This window comes from Aspergillus ochraceoroseus, assembly GCF_002846915.1.
Source record: "Aspergillus ochraceoroseus IBT 24754 chromosome Unknown P175scaffold_1, whole genome shotgun sequence".
Classification (NCBI taxonomy): Eukaryota; Fungi; Ascomycota; class Eurotiomycetes; order Eurotiales; family Aspergillaceae; genus Aspergillus; species Aspergillus ochraceoroseus.
The window spans coordinates 6,197,535-6,223,192 of NW_024468476.1; the positions used below are offsets into that span (position 1 = coordinate 6,197,535).

At 33.8% G+C, this 25,658-nt stretch overlaps 5 protein-coding genes across 5 annotated transcripts; 4 read left to right on the top strand and 1 right to left on the bottom strand.

Annotated features, from left to right (window-relative positions):
• Positions 1 to 13,329: 13,329 nt before the first annotated feature.
• On the top strand, positions 13,330 to 13,838 carry P175DRAFT_0507090 (uncharacterized protein; the record flags this gene model as incomplete). The annotated part of the gene is made up of 2 exons (XM_040898241.1): positions 13,330 to 13,520; positions 13,574 to 13,838. The coding sequence occupies 2 exons, from the start codon at positions 13,330 to 13,332 to the stop codon at positions 13,836 to 13,838; spliced, it is 456 nt and encodes a 151-aa protein (XP_040757052.1).
• Positions 13,839 to 14,206: 368 nt separating this feature from the next.
• On the top strand, positions 14,207 to 15,450 carry P175DRAFT_0498753 (WSC domain-containing protein). Its single transcript, XM_040896577.1, has 2 exons — positions 14,207 to 14,606; positions 14,669 to 15,450. Exons 1-2 carry the CDS (start codon positions 14,300 to 14,302, stop codon positions 14,980 to 14,982), a joined length of 621 nt encoding a protein of 206 aa, XP_040757053.1. The 5' UTR covers positions 14,207 to 14,299; the 3' UTR covers positions 14,983 to 15,450.
• A 373-nt stretch (positions 15,451 to 15,823) lies between these two features.
• P175DRAFT_0498754 (glycoside hydrolase family 130 protein) lies at positions 15,824 to 17,421 on the top strand. The gene has a single exon (XM_040896578.1). The coding sequence runs from the start codon at positions 16,064 to 16,066 to the stop codon at positions 17,174 to 17,176; it is 1,113 nt and encodes a 370-aa protein (XP_040757054.1). The 5' UTR covers positions 15,824 to 16,063; the 3' UTR covers positions 17,177 to 17,421.
• Positions 17,422 to 17,714: 293 nt separating this feature from the next.
• Positions 17,715 to 19,647, top strand: P175DRAFT_0498756 (ATP-binding protein). The gene is made up of 3 exons (XM_040896579.1): positions 17,715 to 17,819; positions 17,876 to 19,005; positions 19,063 to 19,647. The coding sequence occupies exons 1-3, from the start codon at positions 17,789 to 17,791 to the stop codon at positions 19,471 to 19,473; spliced, it is 1,572 nt and encodes a 523-aa protein (XP_040757055.1). The 5' UTR covers positions 17,715 to 17,788; the 3' UTR covers positions 19,474 to 19,647.
• A 13-nt stretch (positions 19,648 to 19,660) lies between these two features.
• Positions 19,661 to 24,973, bottom strand: P175DRAFT_0490691 (esterase/lipase family protein; the record flags this gene model as incomplete). The annotated part of the gene is made up of 5 exons (XM_040895803.1): positions 19,661 to 23,189; positions 23,247 to 24,346; positions 24,407 to 24,463; positions 24,540 to 24,798; positions 24,864 to 24,973. 5 exons carry the CDS (start codon positions 24,971 to 24,973, stop codon positions 19,661 to 19,663), a joined length of 5,055 nt encoding a protein of 1,684 aa, XP_040757056.1.
• Between the last annotated feature and the right edge of the window lie 685 nt (positions 24,974 to 25,658).

Here is a 25,658-nt window from a genome sequence, read left to right on the forward strand (position 1 = left end):
AATATTAGTTCCTTAATAAATTTTATTTTTAGTATTTTAAAAGTAGTCTAGTAAATTAAAGTTTATAAAAATAGGATTTCTTTCTTTTTTAAGATAGTAACAGGCATGAGAATCTATAAGAATTCTTTAATAAAGTATTAATAGAATCTAGTAAATTTTATAAAATTCTTAATATTAGTAACTATTTTAAGTAGCTTCTAATTTACTATAGTCTTAATCTTCTCAGGATCTATATAGGTACCTTCTCTTTTAATAATAATATCTAGAAACTTAATTTCTAATTAATAAAATTTATATTTAAATATCTTTATATATAGGTTATTATTTCTCAAGATTTATAATATTTATTTTAAATATTTAGTATATTCTTTTCTTATATAACTATAAATTAAGATATTATCTAAAAATATATTATAGAATATATCTATATATTATTATAAGATATTATTTATAAAATATTAGAAGGTAGCTAGGGTACTAGTTAAGCTAAATAATATAACTAGGGACTTATATAATCTAAAATAGATTTAAAAAGTAGTTAGATATTCTAACCCCTTCTTAATATAAATATTATTAAAAATAATTACTAGATTAATCTTAAAGAAGTACTATATTCCCTGCAGGTTATTTAGAATTTCTTTAGTTAGGGGTAATAAATAGTAGTCCTTAACTAATATAGTATTTAGTTCTTAATAATCTATATATAGATAGAGGCTATTTCTAGGTTTATTAATAAATAGAATAAAAGAGATAGCTAGAAATAAGTTAAGATATATAAAATCTTTCTTTAGATTTTCTTCTAGCTATTCCTTTAGAATAATTAATTATACTTATAATATTAAATATAATTTACTAAATAAGGGCTATTTTCCTTCTTAAATTTTAATATTATAATTATATAATTAGTATAGTAGTAACTTCTTTATTTCTTAAGGATTAAATATATCTTAGAAATCTTATAATTCTAGGAAAAGTATAGATAATAATTTAGAACTAGTATCTCTATACTTTAATTCTTTATTAACTTTATCTAATAAGGTCTAGTATAGTTTCTATACTAGATAGTAGGTATATATAGCTAGTACTCTTAAGGATATTTAGTATATTTTTATAGGTATAAAAGATTTTAACTCTAGTAATTCTTTTTATTAATTTAGTTACTTAAGTTAATTTTTCTAGGGAATATCTATTAAGGCCCTTATTCTTATAAGCTTAAGAAGTATATTATAATATTTATAATAATATTAATTATTAAATATAGTTATTTAATTAGAGAAATATATTTTTAAATTATATATAGTAAGCTAGGCTAGTCCTAGAATAATTAGGTAATAAAAGAAATAGGTAATATAAAAAATAAATTTTTAATTATAGTAATTATTTAATAATAGATTAGTCTTTATATAATATATTACTATATTTTTTTCTACTTTCTTACTATAAAAGCTAGATAAAGATATTAAATAAGAAAATAAAATAGTTTTTAATTTATATATTTTTATTTATTAATAATCTATAAAGTTAATTCTTTTAGCTCTAGAATTAATTATAATATAAATTAATATTTTTAGGTTTTTTTAATATAATTATACCTACTATACTATTAGATTAATATATATATAATAGGAATTAAGGAAATTAGTTAATTTAGTAATAATATAGGATAGGTAAAATAATATATCTAGTAATAAGGGTTTCTATATATATTCTAGTACTAAATAATAATTATAGCCAGGCAGACTCTATTTTTTAAGTTAGATAAGATATTAGAGGAGTATAATTAGTTAAGTTTCTCTAAAATAATAAGATAATTATTCTAAGCTATAATATAAAAAGTAGGTAATATTATAGTAAAGATTAAACTAGAATAATATACTAGTATATTTATCTACTTTTAAATTTATATAGGATATTAGTTAGATAAGGAATAATTTTTTATATAGTATATTTTATCTTTATAATAAAAATATTTCTTATACTTATATTATTCTTCCCTAGGAGAGTATAGTATATAATAGGTATAAGATAGATTTATAGTATCTAAATCTCTTCTAGGTGTGGGGGGTGTAATTAGATAATTAGGTAGGATAGAACTAGGGAGATTCCTTAATACTACTAGGCTAGAGTAGTAGGAACTAGATATCAGGTAAGAATAGGATACTTATAGCTAGTATTAGTAGTAATAATTTTCTAATAATTAGAAATAATTAGTATATTCTTAGAAATTTTAAAATAAAGTAGGATTATAAAGTAATATATTTTAGAATTTAATTAAAATATTTTAAATTAGAAGAAATATTAAAAAGTTATTAAATATTTTTTTTTTTAAAGTAAAATAATAGAACTTTATAAAGTAAATATTAAAATTTAAGTTTTTTTATTTCTAATTATAAAGATAATTCTAAATATTTTAAATTTAATTAGAGTCTCTAAATACTATTTCTAGATAATTAAGTAGGTTAAGATAATCTAAGAACTAGAGAATATTAAGTCTTATTTTAAGTAAGATTAGTTTATAAGCCTTTCTAGTTAGATATCCTATTATATAAGTTAGTTAAGCTTTAATAGCTAGAAAATAATCTAGATTAATATTTATTTTACTATAAATCTATTATATAAAGTAGTAGAGATTAGAATAAGTATTATTAAACTTTTATAAGTTAGGGAATTTCTTACTAAGATAGATATTAGAAAGAGGGCTAGTAAAAATAAGTATAGGTATTCTTATTATATTAGTTACTATAGTTTTAGTAAGGGGAGTATATTTAATAGAGGTGGGGGTAATAATAAAAATAAGTATAGTAAAAATAATAATAATTTATAATATAATAAATATATACTTAAACTTAATTAATTTTTATTAAATTATTTTTAATTCTTCCTTCTAATATAATACTATTCCCTTTTTCTTAACTAGCTCTAGACTAGCTTTATTAACTTAATTTTAAAGAGTATAAATCTCCTTCTTTAGGAAATTAGTATATTTATTATAAGATTTAAGATAAATAATCTAGATAATAAAATTATTAGTAATATAACTTATAAACTCCTTAACTAAGTCTATAATTAGGGGTAGTTTAGGTTATTTTAACATGCTAGTAGTAGCTATACCTAGGGTAAGAACTATATAATATTATAGGGAGCAGGTAGGTAGTAAGTATAGCTAATAGTAGAATATATATTCAGGCTATTTATATATAGGTATAATAGGTAGGAATTAGGTTAAGATAAGAATATAGCTTGAAAAGCTATAATAAGATTAGGGGCAATATGGTTTAAATATAAGAGTAAAGGTAGATAGTTAGGGCAGAATCTAACTAGATAGGTACATGGCTACGCCGTGACACTTAGCTACTAATAACTTGCCTGCTATTAATTAAAATATTAAGCTATATTATAAAGTATATTAATTATTAAAATTAAAGAAAAAGATATCCTAAAAACTATAACTATATATAATAAAATTATTATAATTTATATATATAGATTTCTAAGAAATTAAACTAATTAAAAAAAATAGTATTAAATATATCTTATTAATTCTAGATAATTATTTTAGATACCTTTTTATATAATATTTAAAGATAAAAAGCAAATTTTTAAAGATATTAAAGAAAATATATAATAATTAGCTAAATATAATTAATATCTATATTAGAAGGATTAGATTTAACTCTACTCCTAAATTTAATAAGTATACTAGATAGAGCAAGAATTTTAGTACTATATATAAACTAATACTACTATAAACTTCTGAGAAAAATAATACTATTAAATAATTTAGTAGCTATATAATCTAGACTGCCTGCATAATATATATATAAGTAAAAATAGAATTAATTATATAGCTATATAGTATAGATATAGTAGTCTATATTTTAAATAAATTAGTTAAGAAAAATAATAATAAAGAAAAGCTACTTATATAATTTTTTTATAAAGGATTAAATATTTTAATTAGAGATATTAATTTATAATATATTTATATATAAGAATATAAAATATTTATAAATATTTTATATAAAAATAAAATTAAAAATATAAAAATATTATTTAAAGTAAAAATTAGTTAACTAGTTAGATATAATAAAGATTATATTTATAAAATATAGTATCTAGATATAGAAAAAATAATTTAATTAAAAGATATAATATTTAATAAAGATAATATTAATAAAATAGATAAAATATAATTATAATTTTTTAATAAACTAAAATTAAATAATAATAATTTATCTAGAGTAACTATATCTATTAATATTAAAAGAGAAAAAATAACTTATAATAAAGTATCTTAAAATAATATTATTCTCTAAATCTTATTATTAGTAATTAATAATAAAATTATTATAGGGAGAATTTAAATATTAATACCTAATCTAGCCTTACTTAAACTAAGCCTATCTAACCTAGAGGTAGGTACTAACTTAATATATCTATACCTACCTATCTCTAGGACTATCTCTAAAACTACCCTACCTGATCTAGAGGCAGGTATTAAACTTATTATACTTGAGCAGCTACCTGCCTCTAGGGCTATCTCTAGGGCTATCTCTAAAACTACTAAGCTTATTATACTAGAATAGATACCTACCTCTTAGCCTGCCTCTAGGGCTATTTTTAAAACTATTACTAAGTAAAATAATTAAGTAATTAATAAGGATATAGAGGAGATAGTAAGATCTAATATAGAGAAATAATCTAGATAGGATAAATATAAAGGAATAATTAATTATTTTATTATAAATAATCTATATATTAGTTAACTTATTTTTAAAAGAATACTAATATTATAATTAATATAAAGGCTTCTAAAATTATTTATTTAATATAGGGAAGTCTTACTAGTTTTAGAATCTTTTAAAGATAATTATACCCTAATAATTATAAATATACTAAAAAGGAAGTATTTAAAGACTAGAAAGTAAGTTAAATTTAATATTAAGAAAGTAGAAATAATTAATTAGATAAAGGTATAGAATCTTACTAGTAAAAATATTAGTAGTAATATTATTACTTTATAGAGATTTTTAAAATTTATAAAGAGTTAATACTAAAATATTTACTTTAAAAATAAGTAGGTAAAGTAATTATAGAAAAAGAAAATAAAATAAAAATAATAATCTTAATCTTAATTTATATTATTTTTAAAAATACTTCTAGAAATATCTTATTTATTAAGATCTTATCTAAAGCTAGAAGAATTACCTAATATAATTATTATAATATTACTAGATTTTAGTAATTTTATACTAGAGATTAAGTTTATAAAAATTTATAAAATTAGAATCTTATAAATCTATACTTAAATAATAAAATTATTATAAAAGAATTATTAAATATAAGTAATATAAAATTAAATTAGTAAGCTTAAAATTATTTAAATTTATAAATTTATATTAATATTAAAAAATATAAAAATCTTACTAGGAAAATAGATATATAATTTAAAATTAAATATAGATAATAATATATTATAATTCTATATAAGATAGGTTATATATAGAAATTTTTAAAAATTAAGTATAGACTTTAACTAAGTCTATTCTTTAATAATAATAAATACTTTAGTAAAACTATTTTTAAGTATAATTACTTATTTTAATTTAAAATAAATATAATTTAATATAGTAATTACCTATCTTAATATAATAATTAAGAATTAGAAAATCTATATATATTAATTAACTAGTTTTAATAAGTAAGAAAATATAGTATATTTACTACTTTAAGTCTTATATAAATTATAATAATTAGTATTTCTTTAATATAAGAAATTTTATAATATTCTAGTAAAAATTAGTATAAAAATAATTAATAAAAATCTATATTTTTATTATAATCTAGACTAGTAACTAATATTTATTATCTATATTAATAATATAATAGTTACTAGTCTTAATAAAATAAATATTTAATAATTTATAGATAAGTTAGAAAAATATTTTAAATTAAAGTAATTAAGTAAACTTATATAATTCTTAGAATATAATATTTATAAATTACTTAATAATCTAATATTAATATTTTAATATATATATATTTAAAAGTTACTTTATAAATAAAATTTTTATAATCTTTAGTTATATTATATATTAATAATTTTAGGATAAAAATTAACTAAAGAGATATTAAATATTAATAATATTATTCTAGATACTATATATATTTTTACTAGTAAAGATAATATTATTTATTACTAGAAATTAATTAGATTATTAAATTAGATTATTATTTAGATCTAACTAGATATTTAATATATGTCACAGCATAGCTGTGTACCTATCTGGTTAGATTCTGCCCTAATTATCCACCTCTACTCCTATATTTAAGCTATATTGCCCCTAATCCTGTTATAGCTCTTCAAGCTATATCCTTATCCTAACCTAATCCCTACCTATTATACCTATATATAGATAGCCTAAATATATACCCTATTATTAGCTATACTTACTACTTACCTGCTCCCTATAATATTATATAGCTCTTATTCTAGGTATAGCTATTACTAGCATGTTAAAATAATCTAAACTACCCCTAATTATAGATTTAGTTAAGAAATTTATAAATTATATTACTAATAACCTTATTATTTAGATTATTTACTTTAAATCCTGTAATAAATATATTAATTCCCTAAAAAAGAAGATTCATGCCCTTTAAAATTAAGCTAATAAAGCTAGCCTAGAGCTAGCTAAAAAAGAGAGAGTAGTACTATACTAGAAAGAAGAACTAGAAGTAATCTAATAGAAATTAATTAAATTTAAGTATATATTTACTATACTATAGATTATTATTATTTTTACTATACTTATTTCTACTATTATTTCTATTCTTACTAAATATACTCCCCTTACTAAAGTTATAGTAACTAATATAATAAAAATATTTATACTTATTTTTACTAGTCCTTTTCCTAATACTTATTTTAGTAAGAAACTTCCTAATTTATAAAAATTTAATAATACTTATTCTAATCTTTACTATTTTATATAATAGATCTATAGTAAAATAGATACTAATTTAGATTATTTTCTAGCTATTAAAGCTTAACTAACCTATATAATAAGATATCTAACTAGAAAGGCTTATAAATTAATCTTATTTAAGATAAGACTTAATATCCCCTAGTTCCTGAACTATCCTAACTTACTTAATTATCTAGAAATAATATTTAGAGACCCTAATTAAATTTAAAATATTTAAAACTATTTCTATAATTAAAAATAGAAAAACTTAAACTTTAATATTTATTTTATAAAATTCTATTATCTTACTTTAGAAAAAAAAATATTTAATAACTTTTTAATATTCTTTCTAATTTAAAATATTTTAATTAAATTTTAAAATATATTACTTTATAACTTTATCTTATTCTAAAATTTCTAAAAATATACTAATTATCTCTAATTATTAGAAAATTACTACTACTAATACTAGCTATAAATATCCTATTCTTACTTAATATCTAGTTCCTACTACCCTAGCCTAGTAATATTAAGGAATCTCCCTAGTTCTATCTTATCTAGTTATCTAGTCATACCCCCCATACCTAAAAAAGATTTAAATACTATAAATTTATCTTATACCTGCTATATACTATACTCCCCTAGGGAAGAATAATATAAGTATAAGAAATACTTCTATTATAGAGATAGAGTATACTATATAAAGAACTACCCCTTATCTAATTAATATCCTATATAAATTTAAGAGTAAATAAATATACTAGTATACTATTCTAGCCTAATCTTTACTATAATATTACCTACTCCCTATATTATAGCTTAGAATAACTACTTTATTATTCTAGAGAAACTTAATTAACTATACTTTTTTAATACTTTATCTAACTTAGAAAATAGAGTCTACCTAGCTATAGTTACTGCCTAGTACTAGAATATATATAGAAGTCCTTATTACTAGATATATTACTTTACTTATTCTATACTATTACTAAATTAATTAACTTCCCTAATTCCTATTATATGCGTGCTAATTTAATAGTATGGCAGGTATAACTATACTAAGAAAATCTAAAAATACTAACTTATACTATAACTAATTCTAGAGCTAAAGGAGTTAGCTTTATAAATTATTAATAAATAAAAATATATAGATTAAAGATTATTCTACTCTTCTATCTAATACCCCTATCTAGCTTCTATAGTAAGGAAATAGAAGAAAGTATAGTAATATATTATATAAAGGCTAATCTATTATTAAATAATTATTATAACTAGAAATCTATTTTTTATATTATCTATCTCTCCTACTACCTAATTATCCTAGGACTAGTCTAGCTTACTATATATAACCTAAAGATATATTTCTCTAATTAAATAGCTATATTTAATAGCTAATATTACTATAAATATTATAATATATCTCTCAAGTCTATAAAAATAAGGACCCTAATAAATATTCTCTAGAAAGATTAACTTAAGTAACTAAATTAATAAAAAAAATTACTAGAGTTAAAACCTTCTATACCTATAAAAATATATTAAATATCCTTAAGAATACTAGCTATATATACCTACTATCTAGTATAGAAACTATACTAGATCTTATTAGATAAAATTAATAAAAAACTAAAGTATAAAGATACTAGTCTTAAATTACTACCTATATTTCTTTTAAAATTATAAGATTTTCAAGATATATTTAATCTCTAAGAAGTAGAGAAGCTACTACTATACTAATTATATAACTATAATATTAAGATTTAAGAAGGAAAATAGCCCCTATTTAATAAATTATACCTAATATTATAAGTATAATTAATTACTCTAAAAAAATAGCTAGAAAAGAATCTAAAGAAAGATTTTATATATTCTAACTTATTTCTAGCTACTTTTTCTATTCTATTTATTAATAAATCTAGAGGTAGCCTCTACTTATATATAGATTATTAAAGACTAAATATTATATTAGTTAAGAACTACTACTTATTACCCCTAACTAAAGAAACCTTAAATAACCTACAGGAAATATAGTACTTCTTTAAGATTAATTTAGTAGCTACTTTTAATAATATCTATATTAAGAAGAGGTTAGAGTACCTAACTACTTTTTAAACCTATTTTAGATTATATAAGTCCCTAATTATACTATTTAGCCTAACTAATACCCTAATTATTTTCTAATATTTTATAAATAATATCCTATAATAATATATAAATATATTCTATAATATATTTTTAAATAATATTCTAATTTATAACTATATAAGAAAAAAATATACTAAATATTTAAGGTAAATATTATAAATTTTAAGAAATAATAATTTATATATAAAGATATCTAAGTATAAATTTTACTAGCTAGAAATTAAGTTCCTAAATATTATTATTAGAAGAGAAGGTACCTATATAGATCTTAAGAAAATTAAGACTATAATAGATTAGAAGCTATCTAAAATAATTACTAATATTAAGAATTTTATAAGATTTACTAGATTCTACTAATACTTTATTAAAGGATTCTTGTAAATCCTTGTACCTATTACTACCTTAGAAAAGAAAGAAACCCTATTCTTATAGATTCTAACTTACTAGACTACTTTTAAAATATTAAAAGTAAAATTTATTAAGAAACTAATATTAAGATCCTTTAATTAGGACTAATTAGCTATTTTAAAAACTAATATCTTAGACTTTATATCTACTAGAATATTATTATAATATAATAATAATAAAATTCTATATCTAGTAAGATTTTACTTAAAGAAAATAACTCTAATTAAGTATAATTATAAGATATATAATAAGGAGTTACTAGTAATTATTTATTATTTAGAAAAATAGATCCTAGAACTAGAAGGATACTAGTATTTAATTAAGATTATAATTAATTATAGAAATCTAGAATATTTTATAATAATTAAGATACTAAATTAATAATAAGCCTAATAATCTAAATTCCTATCCTACTTTAATTTTATAATTAACTATTACCCGGGTAAATATAGGATAAAACTAGATAATTTAATTAAGAGATTATAAGATCTTCCTAAGAAGGAGAATAAATACTTATTATACTAGAATTAAATAATATTAAAAAGAGAAAACTTAGCAAGCTTCCTATTTAAATACTTAGAAAAGTTATAGAGCTAGTAAATACTATAATTAATCTAGCTCTAAATTACTACTAGAAGGAAGTTAGTATACTTCTAGCTATCTAAATCTAAAGAAGAAGAGACTATCTAGCTCCTTAAATAATTAAGAGAGTACCTAAATAAGGGTTATAAATAAGATCTAGCCCCTAATAATATTCTAGAAAGTCTAGAAAAGGGCTATAATTATTATCTATTAATTATATTATTTAAGTATATTTATTATTTTAAACTCTTATTTTATTATAACTAACTATATATCTCTAATATAGAAGAATTAAAGATAGAACTAATATATAAATATTATAAAAGTATAATTACTAGCTATTAAGGTAAATTAAAAACCTATAAATTATTATTATAATTATATTACTAGTCTAGAATATTATAGTTTATAGAGTAATAAGTTTATAACTATTATATTTATAAATAATCTATATTTTATTAAGATAAGTATTAAAAAATACTTTATTTCTTATTTATATTTAAAAATTTCTAGAAAGATATATCTATTAATTTTATTATATATCTACTCTAAAGCTTAGGCTTTAATATTATTATAATAGTAATTAACTAGTTAATAAAGTTTTAATACTATATTCCCTATAATAATACTTATAATATTAAGAGAGCTGCCTACTTATTCTAAAACTATATTTAAAAATTTTATAAATTTTTTAAGTCTATTATATTTAATTAAGAATCTTAATTTATATTAATATTCTAGATATATTTAAATTATATTCTAAAGATAAGATTACTTCTATTTATTATTTACTACCTTAAGATTAATAGGTAAATTAAATATATAAATACTATTTTAGAATAATATTTATAAGTCTATATTAATTACTTATAAGATAATTAGGCTAAATAGCTACTTATAATAGAATTTATTACTAATAATATTAATTTTAAGATTACTAGATATTCTCTATTCTTTACTCTATATAATTTTAATCCTTATATAGAATTTAAGCCTATCCTACTTAATTATTACTTATAAACTTATAATACTTACTAATTTATCTTAATTATAAAGTAGATATAGGAATATTACTATACTACTATAGTTATTACTTAAGCCTGCTATAAATATTATATTAACTAGAAATACTACCCTGCTAGATACTATATTAAGGGCTAATTAGTCTAGTTAAATATTAAGAATATTATAATCTTATACTCCTAAAAAAAATTAGACTAGAAAAATCTAAGCCCCTTTCTTATTAAAAGAGTTATTAATTCTTATACTTATAAACTAGACCTACTTAAGAGTATAAAAATATATCTAGTATTTTATATTAAATTATTATACCTAATTATTAAAGATTTACTATCTAGATAAGAGGAAACTAAACCTCTATATATTAAAGTTAATAGTATTAAAGAATAGGAAGTTAAAGAAATAGTTAATTCCTACTAGGACTACTATAGTTAAGGTAGCTACTTATATTTAAAGTATATTATTAAATAGGTTAAATATTCTACTATTATTAAAGTTCCTGCTAGCTATCTAGAGAATACTACTAAATATATTACTACTTATTATTATTACTACTCTAGAAAGCCTGGACCTTAGGAATACTTTACTAGAGCTTAGCCTAAGAGAGAAGATACTATTATAGTATAGTTATATACCTATCTAGTTAGATTCTACCCTAATTATCTATCTTTACTCCTATATTTAAGCTATATTGCCCCTAATCCTATTATAGCTCTTCAAGCTATGTCCTTGTCCTGACCTAACCCCTACCTATTATACCTATACACAGATAGCCTGAATATACACCCTGCTGTTAGCTACACCTACTGCCCGCCTGCTCCCCATGACAATATATAATAATATAATTATTATAAAGAAATTATAATTCTAGTAAGTTAAATTATAATATAATTAAATAAGTTTTTTAATATTTAAAGAAGATTTTAAATTATATAATAATTTTAAATTATTTAAATAATTTATTATATATATATATTAATATCTTTTATATAGATTATAAAAATAAGAAATTAATAAAAAACTTTATATTTTTTATATTTAGAGTACTAATTATATAGAGATTAGTAAAGTAATTATTAGTTATCTTAAGTTTAATTATTATAGAATTTATTATATAAGATATAATAATAAAACTAGCTATATAGCTATAAAAGCTATATATAGTTATTAAATTAGAAAAATTTATAAAAAATACTATACCTTTATATATTAATTCTACTAATATTATTATTTTAATAAAGAAGCTAAACTATATATCTATATTTTATTAAATAGATATTTACTACTTCTTTATTAAAGAAATAATTAAAAATAGTAGAATTTAATTATAAATAATTAATAGAAAGGATAATATTATTAATAAGCTAATTAAGGTATTATTAATTATAAAATTTAATAAATTTATTAAAAGATTAGATTTTAGTAAGTTAAAGATAGACTCTAAATAGCTTTATATAATAGATATATTACTAAGAAGAGTATATTAAAGTACTATACTTAATAAATATAACTAGTATTACTATAAAGAAGAAGATAATAATATATAACTACTTTATATATTTAAACTACTATTTTCTTCTAGATCTCTATACTTCCTCCAAGTATCTCTCCTTCTCTCTATTTCCTAGTTAGACCCAATTGAATTCATTTCGGTCAACTTTCTACCATCATAGTTTGACGACCTTCATCATAATATGATATTCAGTCCTTCAATATGCGTGTTGGCGCAGACAAGTCACTCGTTCAAGCAAGGATCTCCAAAATGTCAGCGCTATTTCTGTAGACTTCGAGCGCATTGGGGGCCTAAAATGTAAGGGTAAACATATCCAGAGCTCAAAATAGATATCTAGAGTAAGATATTGACTAAAACAAGGCCTCTTTTGTGAAGGAGTGAGTTCACTGCCTCCCTGTAGCTTACCTATACTCGGGCTCATGATTTGTCACATCAAGTCCAACATGTCTCATTGAGAATAATTCGGCGTCAGGTAACATTTCATGATTTCCTATAACTGTGGATAGGTTATACAATGCAGCAGTATTATAGACAGCTGAGGAATATGGGGGAATATATAAATACATCGTCCACCCCAAACAATTATATCTGCAACAAGCAGCACCGTCACCAGCTTCATCACAAGTATAGCTTCCTAGATTTGATACTATTTTCCTTCCTACAGGGCTTTTATATAGCCGATAGACAATCAAAATGAAGTTCACGATTGTCTCTATTCTTCTAGCGGCCGCTTACACCCTGGCCACTCCAGTTAATACTAAACGTGATAACTTTCTCCAAATTACCGAACTTCACGCCCGAGCATCTTTATCAGCTACTATGCACTTTGTGGTCACCGACCCGAACTATCCTGATGACACACCTACTGAATGCAACTTGATCTGGCGAGTTCTTCAATCTGAAACTAAAATAAACGACTTGCTGACTGGTTCGTTAGGACTTATGGCCAGAACCCTAAACTTGACGCTCGCTGTAACAATGGAGAGTACTATATCAGATTCCCTATGGGCCCTCCCGACTTTAATCTTTTCACACTGGAGCTGGAGAGAGTTTCCGGGCCCATCGCTGAAGAGGGTCGAATACTGCTGAGCTCCAACGCCAACGGAGGAGCCCCTGGCACGAAATGGATTTGCGTTGATAACCCCGAGCCTCACGTCCTCATTGACTGCAACTACAAGGGAACCCTTGAGATAGGAGTATAATTTTATTTTCTGGCTCTACATACAGTTGAAGGTTCGGAGGAATTATTGGAATCGCGAATAAATGATACCAAGTGCTTTTCTACAGTTCAGGTTAATAGATGACGGTTTTCCAATTTTCGGCTTCAGGGCATAGCTCGCCGGCAGGCAGTCAGTCCCATAGGATTGAAACAGGACTATTTTAAGGATTTAGGGGTCAATTGGCTCCAATGATTCATCTTACCTGCTGTTAGTGACTTGACCAAGTGGATATTTCATATTAATTCAAACCACTCACATCGCGAACCCGTTCTCTGGGTGGGGTGAAGCAGCATAAATTGGAGGCTCCTTTCGAGTCAGTCTAAACTCTAGAGTCCGTATTTTCCTTTTAAAAGCGCCGCTACCGTCCTAAATGCTACGCTTGTTTATCATTCGGTTTTTGCATTTCGATTCTTTCGCGCATAAAAAGCCCTTAATCTTCCAAAATGAAGTTTCAATCGCTCGTTTCACTCTTCGCAGCAGCTATTCTCTCCCTTTCGCTCCCAGTTTCTGCTAGCTCTCAAATAACAACCTATCTTGGCTGCTACACGGACCTTAATGGCATGAAAGACCAAGGATCATTCCAATTCCAGTCCGTGTCCTATTGTACAGACCTCTGCGCGAAAACAGACGTAGCTTTTGCTGCACTTCGTGGAGACTCTTGTTTGTGTGGTGATTCTGCACCGGCAGAAACGGACATTGTTTCGGATGATAACTGCAATTACCCTTGCGCAGGATGGCCTAAAGTGATGTGTTAGTGGTTGAAGCTTTGCGGTCTCAGGATATACTTATACGTTAACGAATTTGAACTATAGGTGGCGGTAATGCTAGGTGGTCTGTGTATGCAATTGGTGATTACGAAAAGCCGGAGTCCAGCTCATCGGCCATCGCCTCGACTACTTCCAGTTCAACTTCTACAAGATTCACAGACCCCTCGACTACCACTTCTTCAACCGATTCTCACGTTATTACTTCCGTTACGTCAACATCCGAAACCTCGACAACAGTATCGTCAACTTCCGCGCAACATTCGTCAGAAAACACCTCAAGCAGCTCTGCCTCGATCAGTATTACTCCGGCTCCTTCCGCGTCGAAGGCTAACCGCCGATCCAGCTTCCTGTTCTTCTAAGCCAGTCATAATCTTGCCAAGCCTATAGAGATGGTGATGCTATGCACTCCTCCGCTCGTTACGTTCAAGTGAGTAAGGCAGTGGAGTTCATGAAGAGAATTGCTATCTATATAGACCTGTATATCATAGAGTAGGTTGAGCATTGAGAGAGGAGAACGGAGAAAGAACTATACGTTGCCGTTCGCTTCATATTCGTTGTCTTGTTATAATACACATACCCCCAATTTCAGAGTCTATAGAACACAAATAAAATCTATACAAGAGGAATGCCGGGCAGCTGGCTCTTTTCTGACACAACGGGTTTGGAGTCAAGCTTTACTGGCGCGGATTCCTTCAAAACATGACCGGCGCCACTCATCGATAGTCGAGCCTCGCACACACCTGAGTATAAAGAGTATCGAAGGGCTCCTTGATATGTAACGAAGGGCATCGTCTTGTGGACGCCGGGCTTGAAAACATAAGAATCCTATTCCAATTCTCTGCTATGAGTAGTGACCTCCGCTAATTCCAATACGAAACAGATTAGGTACATGCGTATGAAATGTCCACTTGTATAGCTACTCGAATAATGCTTTAGGGTCTAAGTATATGGCTAATTCGGTAAACCTTTCACAGTCCCGTTTAGTCGGAAGGATACTTTTCTATGACTATTAGCACACGAGGTTAGGTATTCCAACCTAGCCCGTAAGCTAGGTGCTTCTAGGTTTATCCTAGCAAAAGGGGTCGTGTACTCCGGTACACATCAGCTTGTGAGTTGCAGGCCCTGAGATGCAGATCTCTGCGTGCCCATTCTTGGTCTTTCGTGATGGCCAATCTACAGCCTCCCCGCCGTACCCCGCCTCGGGCTCTTTTTCTGGCTGGTGCTTATCCCTGTCGCCAATTGTGTGATCCACCCTGGGTAGGTGGATACAGAGGCGTAGAGGTCTGACGAGGTCAATTGGCTTCCCGCAGCTTATGTGTCGGTATCTGTGTTGAGGCTTAACAACATTCCGAGGCGGGGACTCTGGCTATAAATAATAGTGTGGAGAACCTATCGAAGGATGGCCATAAAATATGCACTCGTGGAATCACCACATTAGCCATGAAATTGTCGCTGCTGCTGCTACTAGCACTGGCCTCGCCTTCCTCTATTTTGGGGGCCTCTGTACCCCGCGACTCGAATGGCATTCCGGTCATCACACCACAATCTACCGATAATGAGGCGAATTATAGTGCACCTTATTTCCCTCTTCTGGGATTTGAGAAATATGCAGCCAACCCTATTTTGACAGCCGACACCTCTCATGCGTGGGAATCGCGCGCGGTTTTCAACCCTAGTGCAATTGTCGTCGATAACCGGGTTTGGCTCCTCTACCGGGCGCAGGATATAACGGGCAGATCATCAATCGGGATAGCCTGGTCTTCGGATGGGATTCATTTCACGCGCTCTGCAACGCCAATACTAGAAGCTACCGAGTCCTACGAAACATCTGGTGGATGTGAGGATCCTCGCGTTGTGCGAGTCAATGGAACCTTCTACCTAACATACACCGGGGTTGAGAACTCCCTGGCTCGTCTTTGTCTTGCAACTTCAACGAACCTGGTCGATTGGAAAAAGCATGGTCCAATCCTTCCTGATATCTCGGATGTTGTATATGACTTTCTGCGTCCGTTTAACGGCTACCTCTCCCGGCACGGCTGGAGCAAATCCGGAGCGATCCTCAACGAGCGTCAACTAGATGGTCGGTACTACATGCATTTCGGGGAGTCTTATTTATACACGGCGTACTCGACCGATTTGATTCACTGGCATGTATCAACGAGCGATGATACCCTTGCAGGACTGCTGCGCATTGCAGACCAGCCCGCTCCCTATGCCCCAAAGCTTAACATCTGGGAGCAAGGCCTGATGGAGTCCGGCCCACCCCCAATCAAGACGCGAGATGGAAGATGGCTAAAGGTGTATAACGGGGTATCTACCGGGGTGGGCGGTTTCGCTTCAATGCAGTATAACACTGGCCAAATGCTGATCGATCCGGGGAACTTTCCTCTTGGACCGCCAATTGCTCGTCTGGAACTTCCGATGCTGGAGCCTGAAACTGGCCACCGGGTTGTTTTCTCCGAAGGCCTGGTTCAGTTCCATGGGCAGTGGTTTTTGTATTTTGGCATTGACGATTCATCAGTCGGTGTTGCCGTGGCCCCGGTTCAGCCTTAGAGTGTATATTGAACTGGCTTGCTTCTTGCGTTTGGGTATTTTCCCTGTGTGGAAACGGAGGAATTTCTACCCCCTAGTAGCAGAAGGGGTTCGTCCGTATCTCTGTGTATATATATACTGGAGGGACATGAAAAGTCCCATTTGCAAGGAAAACGAGTTGATAAGTAGAGTCTCTTAGGCACTGAAAGGACATTCACCATACACTAGAACCTCACGAAGCCAACGATGCATTGTGGCTTTCCCAACAGAGTGAACTTGGCCACCCCATACAAGCAATGTGAGCCCGAAGCGCGCAAGAGCACGAGTATTGACACCCTGCTACTCATCCTCTGGCTTTTCGGAAGCTCTGCAGATTCGGAATTTGTTTCTAGCTTATCGCCGAGCGGGGACTTCCAATATGTAAATGAAGCTGGTTTTAAAGCTCTTATTGGTTCCCCTTTAGGCCCCCCGCAGGAAATATTGGCTAAGGAAGAGACAACGACATTTTTGTCCAAATCCGCTTCTAATCGACCTGGACTTATTTTCTCTCCGAATGCCGGCAGAAGGTGGGAGGGTTGTAGAAATCGGATAGAATTTCCTCGTCTGAAGCTGGGGGCTGTACATACAGGCAATATGCCCCGGATAATTCGCACCCCAAAATACGGCAAGTTCTCTCAAAGTATCTTCCCCGAAATAATAGAATTGACCCTCAAACCACAGGATCCTGGTTTCGCCCCTCCAGGACGGAGAGCAGCGCAGAATGGCGGGCCCATTCCCGAGGGGACAGGGGCCGAGGGCACCAAAATAACGGTGATAGCATTCTCCGAAAATTCCTCGAAAATGGTGCCACCACAATAGCAGCTCTACTTATGGTTGGTGTCGGGGGCTATTCATACCATGTCTTCTACAAACGCTTGGTGCTACGGAAGATTGACAATGCTTTCTCCGCCGGATTCTCCACTCTTGAGCTGGCAGCTCTCGCACAGCACGGGTACTCTCGAGATCGAAGCAATGAGCCCGCAAATGACGAACAAAAATTCCGCATTGTGAGACCGGAACAGGCGACGATTGATGCTATTATCAGGGGTAACGCGAGAGGCAACTACTATCTACTCTTCGGTGAAAAGGGTACCGGTAAAACGTCGATGTTATTGGAGTCGATGCAGAAAGTACAGGGAGATGGTGTTGCCATGCTGGAAGCTCATGGAGACGTGGAAGTCTTCCGCCTTCGGCTGGGGAAAGCGTTGGACTATGAATACCATGAAGACTATATTGGCGGGATGTTTAGCATCCGAGGACCACGCGATGCAACGCCCTTGCTTGATATTGAGCGTGCGCTAAACAAGCTTGAGAAAGTTGCCCTCACGCGAAAGAGTATCCGGGACAGGCCGTTGGTTTTAATTATCAACAACATCCACTATCTTCCGGACAACACGGAGGGACAACATTTGTTGGATCTGTTGCAACAGCGCGCTGAACTATGGGCTGCGAGCGGACTGGTTACGCTTGTCTTTACTAGCGACCAATATCGTAACACCGAAATGCTTCGCTTACATGCTACGCGGCTGCAGGTTATGAATATCCAGGATATTCCCAAAGACATGGCAATACAGTCCTTAAAGGCCTTCCGCGAGAGAGCATTTGGCGAGCGCTCCCCAAGCAGTACCTTAGATCAAGTCTATAACTTAGTGGGAGGGCGTTTAATCTTCCTAGACCAGGTTGCAAGGACAAAGGACATGCTCAAAACCGGTCAATCCATCTGTGAGAAAGAGAAGCGATGGCTCCTCTGCAAATGCTGGATTCTCGGAGGGGAAATGGATGATAAAGCGGAGGATCAGCAAGATTATTGCGTATTTCACCCCTTGCCAACCCTTGAATGTAACTCGAGCTCGCTGACAACGGCGTAGGCTGCCGCCATGTTGCTGGCCCAGGCCTTGGTGGAGATAGGAAACAACCCTTCGGAAAAGCCGAGTATTCCTGGGCTGCCGGGGATTCCCTTGCACAAGGCCCAGGAATTGATGACGCGAGCAGACTTCATTCGCAAACTAGACCAAATGAACATTATTGCGATAGATGCCGATGCAGTGGTTCGAGCAGACTCTGTGCCGATGCAAAACGCCTTCAAAGCGGTTTGTAGTGAGCCAGGATTTGCAGAGCATTTGAAGGCCACACTCGATCGACTAGATGAGCTGGAGAGTCTTGGAAGGACCACTGAGTTGACAATGAAGGATTTGTGTGACGGCGAATATGAAATTCGAGTACAAGGACACGGAGGGAAGCATGATACGTTTCTGTCTATTCAGAAGAAGCAGCAGTAGAGAACCTAGCAGAGGATTTACATGATTATCCAACAACCCCGTGCTTGTTTATGGGTAGATGGCGGCTGAGTTCTGCTACTATTTGAGGAAACCGAAATTCATATTAGTCAATAGTAAGTATAGAGTAACTATCAGTTCGTCTACATATCGGATTCCCATAATCTAACTCAATCCTCTCACTTCGCCGCTAATCTTCCTTCTCCCCACCTTTGCCGGCCCTCGGTGGCGGCACCAGCAACTGCTTCTTCGGCTTCTCTGCAAACAGCCCACCGACCGAGAAAGCTACGCCGTCAACTACCTTGTTAAGTTGTTCTCCGGTTTCCAACGCTGTCTTGTCCATATACTCCCCTAGCCGCTCCTTGTCCCGCTGCCAGGCGCCGTCTTCGAAATACTGCTTTGTCTCTCCCGCGACTTGCTCCACTCCGCCAGCAACTGACTCTTGAAGCCCACTGACCGCTTGTCTCAGTGGAACATTGGCATAAGGCTGGCCTCTTTCAGTGATTGCCTGTTGTTCTATGTTCTCTGTGGGTTCTGCGACTCTGATTCCAAGTGGGTACCAGCCTATTCGCCGGAGATTGCCGGCCTGTCCCGCGTCCAGGGTGGCCCTGGCATTATGCGATGCACTGAGAAGGGCTTTCAAACTGTCCTCAATGCCATAGGGGTCCCAGATGAACTTATGCATGGTCCAAAACGCTTTGTAAGCCATGAGTAGTATGCATAAAGTTCCAATGCCCTTAGCGAGGGCGATTGAGTTGTTCAGGAAGTATTTCCAGAACGCAAGCATAACTAACCAAAAGGGTCTTGACACGAAGGTGAAAAAACGGGATACCGTGACAAAATACCTCACGACCAAGTAGTAGACAGCGACACGTATTGCAAGGGTCATGAGGATGCCAGTCCAGCCCTGCAACCTCGCGGGCAGGGCAATCTGCATCCCGCCTAGAGAGATCTCAAAGCCCAAGTTGAGCCAGAAGGCAAGGCTGAACGAGTAAATCTGGATTAAGGTCTCGAGATCATAAAGCATAACACTAGCAGATGCAATTAGCGTGGCAACGACAGCTGTAAAAGCGAATAAACTTCGCTCAATGGTGCAGAAACTGTGGAAGATGGCGTAGACCATGCTTATGTGCCCAGTAGGAGTGTCGTTGAGATCCGGCATCATGGTGAACCCCATTGATGTGGTGCCACTCAAAGAAGTGACAAAATACAGCACAAGCCTCCAGCAGCATCGCCAAAAGTGGAATTCGTTCTGCATGTCCAAATATACTGCAGGGTGTTTATACGCATAACTGAACTGGGTCCATGGATGAAACCAGAAGTATGACCCCCAAGAATGAAAGTACCTGCAGCGTAGTAGGAATAAAGCCACAGCAGCCGCAAAATACTTCGACTTTAAGGGGGGTAAGTTGCCAGGCGTGAATGCTCGCCATAAGAATCCGGTAACCTGTTGTAATTCAACGTAGGCAATCTGGATCTTTGTAAAGTGCGCCGACAGTGTCTGACGAGCTACACGTCCGAAGGCTTCCAGAAGAAGCACAACATAATGTACAAAGTAGACAGGCAAGAGACGTGGAACAGAGCGTAGAAAAGCCCCCATCTGGGTTTCGTGTACCTCTGTTGGAGCATAGTGGTTTAGAATTGAAGCCGGGTCATTTGACATCTGCGAGTCTCTGATTTCAGTGATAAGAAGGCTGGTTTTCATATGCATATTTCTCAGTGGGTTGGTAATTAAATAGTTGATCCACCCGTTCTTCTCGTCCGCTTGGAATACTGCGTATGAAAGTTGCGCGGCAAAATATTTGTCTGCTGTGATCTGGTGTAGACGTCGGACTTGTTCCCGATTCTCGGTCGACACTCTGACCAAACGATGGCCAGAGGGGCTGGGCCGGGCCTTTAATTTGTGGGTTGTGGGTTGTATAGGTGTCATTTCACTCCCGTCTCGCTTTGCAGAGCGCCACTCGAAGCAATGCAGGACAAATTTGGCTGGGGCATATTCGAGGTCATCTGCAGGACAAATGAAGTACCCCATATGATCCGTAGCTATGGGCAGGGGCTCCCAGTATGGGTATTGCCCGCACTCTTCCAGTAGTTGTGCAACGTGCACTAGCGGATGAAGCGGGGAGAATGACGATCCACTTGCAGTCGCCAACAGAGCGCTATAGATTGGATCGACAGCAAATCGAAGGGCTACACGCCGTAGATCACGCGCAACATCAAGGAGGAGGCGGCTTGGGCCAGATGGCCGCGGAACCCCTTGGTTAGACTGAAGGTAATCGTCAAGATGTAGTCGGAATACAGAGGAGGATGGTCCAAGCAGCTTCGATTTTGCTTGAGTTGCTGCGTCAACGGCCTTGTGGCGGAGGTTTGTCGCTGCGAGAGGGTCAGGAGTCTCCTTAGCAAGGGCCCCAGTAACGAGTGCCCGATCACCAGACAGATTATATGCAAATGAATCGTAAGGCGCCTTCCTCAGAGAGCATAAATCTTGTGTGGGGCGTAACAACGATTCCTGAGCTCTCTGTAAACACAGGACGTACTCCCGGTCCGAAAAACGACCAGGGACAGCCCTAAGAGGCCTACTAATAAAGTCAATTAGAGCTTCCAGGTAGAGAAGGGCATCGCGCGAGACACCATCCACCATTCTGTTGAAAATCTCTTGTAGTGCTTGCTGCGCCTCCCATACTCCCTGCAAGACAGCAGGGTTACTCTGCACCAGGCTCCAAAGTTGAACACCCTGGGCTTCAGTAAGCAAAACACATTTCGACTTCTTAAAGTGGTAAGCCCAATAGTTCCAGGCATAAGCCACCATAGGCACCGGGGTAGAAACAAAAACGTTCGAGTGGATGAATGTAGATGACCGGCACACCGTCATACAGATCCGCGCGATCGTCAAATGCGCTTCCTCCAAGGAAAACTTGAAAATGGACGATTCCGGGCTGCCAGATGTAGCAGGATCTATTCGAGTGAGTGCTCGAAGAATGGATGGGTGTTTGAATTGCAGCGTCCCATCTGAACAGATGTCTACAACTGAGCCCAGGCATGCTCGCATGTCGCTTTCTGCCACGTCCCACGAATCGGAGCACTGTTGATAATCCAGCAACGTCTTTAGTGACTCTTCAGTCCTCCGGGCACATTCCTTTTTCGACCCTCCTTCTACTGCTTCCTGGTAAAGGCATTCCGCAGCCAGTCCCGCAATCTTTACGTCGGCTGACGACACGGGTGTGGCCGACACAGCCAGAAACTGAAGGAAGACGCGGATTCTGCGGATTTCAAACTCAGCCCGATCCTGTCCAAGTCGCTCAAAGATCTTGTCATAGGTGTCGATGAGATCTTTATGGATACCATTCAAGCTTTGCTCGATATCGCGAGGATCCTCGACGTATTTGAGGTGTTCAAAGGCCGAATTCACCCACTGGAACATGCCATGAGCACCATCATGAAGCGACTTCACGATGGTCTCCTCTTTGACCAGCAGCCTGGGTTTTTTCTCGAACAAGAACGCGCTTTTCACCGAAATAAATTCAGTGATATCATCGGCCGAGTAATCCGTAATGACAAGGGGCTCAGTGATGTTGAAATTGGAGGAAAGGGCCTCTGAAACCTGACGAGTCTCTTGACTAAGGATCAGGAATCTCGCCTCCGAAGCCGATCTCAGGACTGCCAGCTTCTCTAGGAATATGCCAGGAGAGGCAATGTCCTCGATGTTGTCGACAATTATGCTAAATTCCCGTTCAATATGAATTCTCTTGTGGTTTCCACATTGGAGCAATACTTACTAGGTAGGCCCAACAACCGAAATAACGTGGAGCAAGGACTCTGCCATCGCCATTAGGGAGGTTCCGTTTCCATTGAGCGCGTCGAGATATAGCTTCCTGGCTATGTTGAATACCTCTTGGCTCTCTGGTCTCGCCAGTAGAAGTTGATGCAACATGGTAGCGAGCATCCTTTCAGCGGTCTCCCTATTCCTATCCACCCCGCCAAAGAAGAACAAAACAGGCGTATTGTTTTGCTTGTAGCTGCACTCCGCTTGAGTCAATGGAGTGTGGCAGAGGAGTGACTCCTCATCCTCTGTGGGAGACCTGTCCTTTAACAAATCAATGATATATGCAGCAAGGATACTTTTTCCTGAGCCCGCCTTGCCGGTGATCCAAAGTGCATCTCGCTTCTCTGTGTCGCCCAACCACTCCTGGAAGGCGGGGACATTTTGAATCCAAGTACATGTGTACGTCGCCGATTGCTGAATCTCCCTTCGCTTGTGGTAGATCGTTGTCTGTGCCTCCCGTGATGGATCCAGCCAACGCTGCAGCTGTTCGCGCTCAGCGTCTGGCATAGCTGAACCGTACTGCCATGCGCTAAATCGATCGCGTACCGACGTTTTAGCGGAATTGAATAGCATCTGTATGTCCGCAAGGAAGTGGCCATAATCGGCCTCCCTCTCACCATCATCCTTTTCCGGAAAGCCATTCATATCCATATGATTGGCATTCATACCGCGACTAGCCGCATGATCCAAAACGGCCGAGTGCTTTGGCACAACCAGTTTTTTGAGCACTGGCACTTCTCGCATCTCATAGTAGCAAATTAGCTTAAGTCCGGCCATACGCTCATCGATGCAGAGTCTGGTGAACTGGCGTTGTAGTTCGCTCAGGGAATACGAGTCTGGCTGTAGGATCGTAATGATTTCATTGTTGGAAGAGACACGGAGGATGCTAGAACCAAAGAAGTTCTTCCAAAGTCCAAGGACAGAAAAGTCGGACCCTCGGTGGGGAGTCCCCAGGAAGATAATGCCCGACATGGCGGATAACAGATCTCGATTATTCTTGTATTCTTCACGAGAGGCGTTCGTATTCAACACCTGGCTGGCCATGGTCATGGCCTATCATAGCATGATTAGCAATTGACTGCCTGTACAGATGTAGCCGAATGCTCTCTCTACCTTTTTAACCACCAGTCCTCCGAAGCTATGCCCGACGAAGATGATAGGCCGCTTCCTCTATTGCGATCAACGAGTCAATAAACCCTAACATGTCTATGGAAGGACTTGATAAGTTGGCAGTCCTGCTACTTACCCGTGCCCGACACATTTCCCCGGAACCGTTATGGCAGCGATCGCGAATAAGACTTCGAAGTAATTCTGAAGCACACTCGGTCAAGTCAGTCTGCACTGGGTCATTATACCATCGAGACGGATATTCGAAGCCAAGAATACGGGCATCAGGCATGTCCTTAGCCAATCTCTCCCGTATCCAGTTGAACCTGCTTCCATCTTTGCGCTTGTAGGTCCAGGTCGTCTCATATCTGGACCCTAAACCATGCACGAAAACGATGCTGTATAAAGTGTAAGCTTTTCATGAAATATCATTCAAGTTGTCACTCCATTCCAGTAAACGTACTCAGCCGCAGCCTCGCCATGATAACGGGTGAAGGATTCAGATACTCTGGACTTGGGAGGTACAAACTCCTGATGAAGCTGCGCAGGCAGGCCGTCTTCACAGTCTGCCATCGTCCTCTGTTGGGCAGTAACTCATTCCTGGATTCTGTGTTTGAAATTAATATAGGGATCGAAAGGCCATGAAGAAAGATTCGAGACCTGGGCTTGCCTGGAATTGGCATATCTAAATGTAAGCGCTGAGGCTTAGAGTATGGCTAATTCAGAGGCGCAGGACCTGCAGAAATACAACCAAGCCAATCGCCTGGACGAACCGGGGTATTTGCAGCTCGGCTTTTTTCACCATTTATGGCTATACGAAGTGTGCCGTCATGGCTGCTTAGGAGCCTTGATATTATTGTGTATAGCTTTGACAGATAGTCTCTGCCACATTTTCTCGACGACTTGAGACCTTATATGAGCGTGTAATTGCCATCCTAATTGAATATTAGCGGTCACATTTCTCCAACCAGATAAAATACAGAGCAAGCCTTGGTGTTAGAGCCAGATTTGCGGATTCCTGAAGTACAAGACCGTCAGCGCGAGAGGCAGCCTCGTCTGGGAGGTCAATCATGCATCATCCAAAACGCCCCGTTCTCGTCATCCCCCAGACACTTGAACCGCTTTTCTTAGAAGCAGTACTCAGTAAAACGGGCGGATTCCAGGATGAACTAAAATCTCGCTTACCCCGCCGCTTGATTGGCGTCTTGGATGGTCGTACAAGGAACTGAATGGGCAATGATCTTTTTTCCCGGCCGCG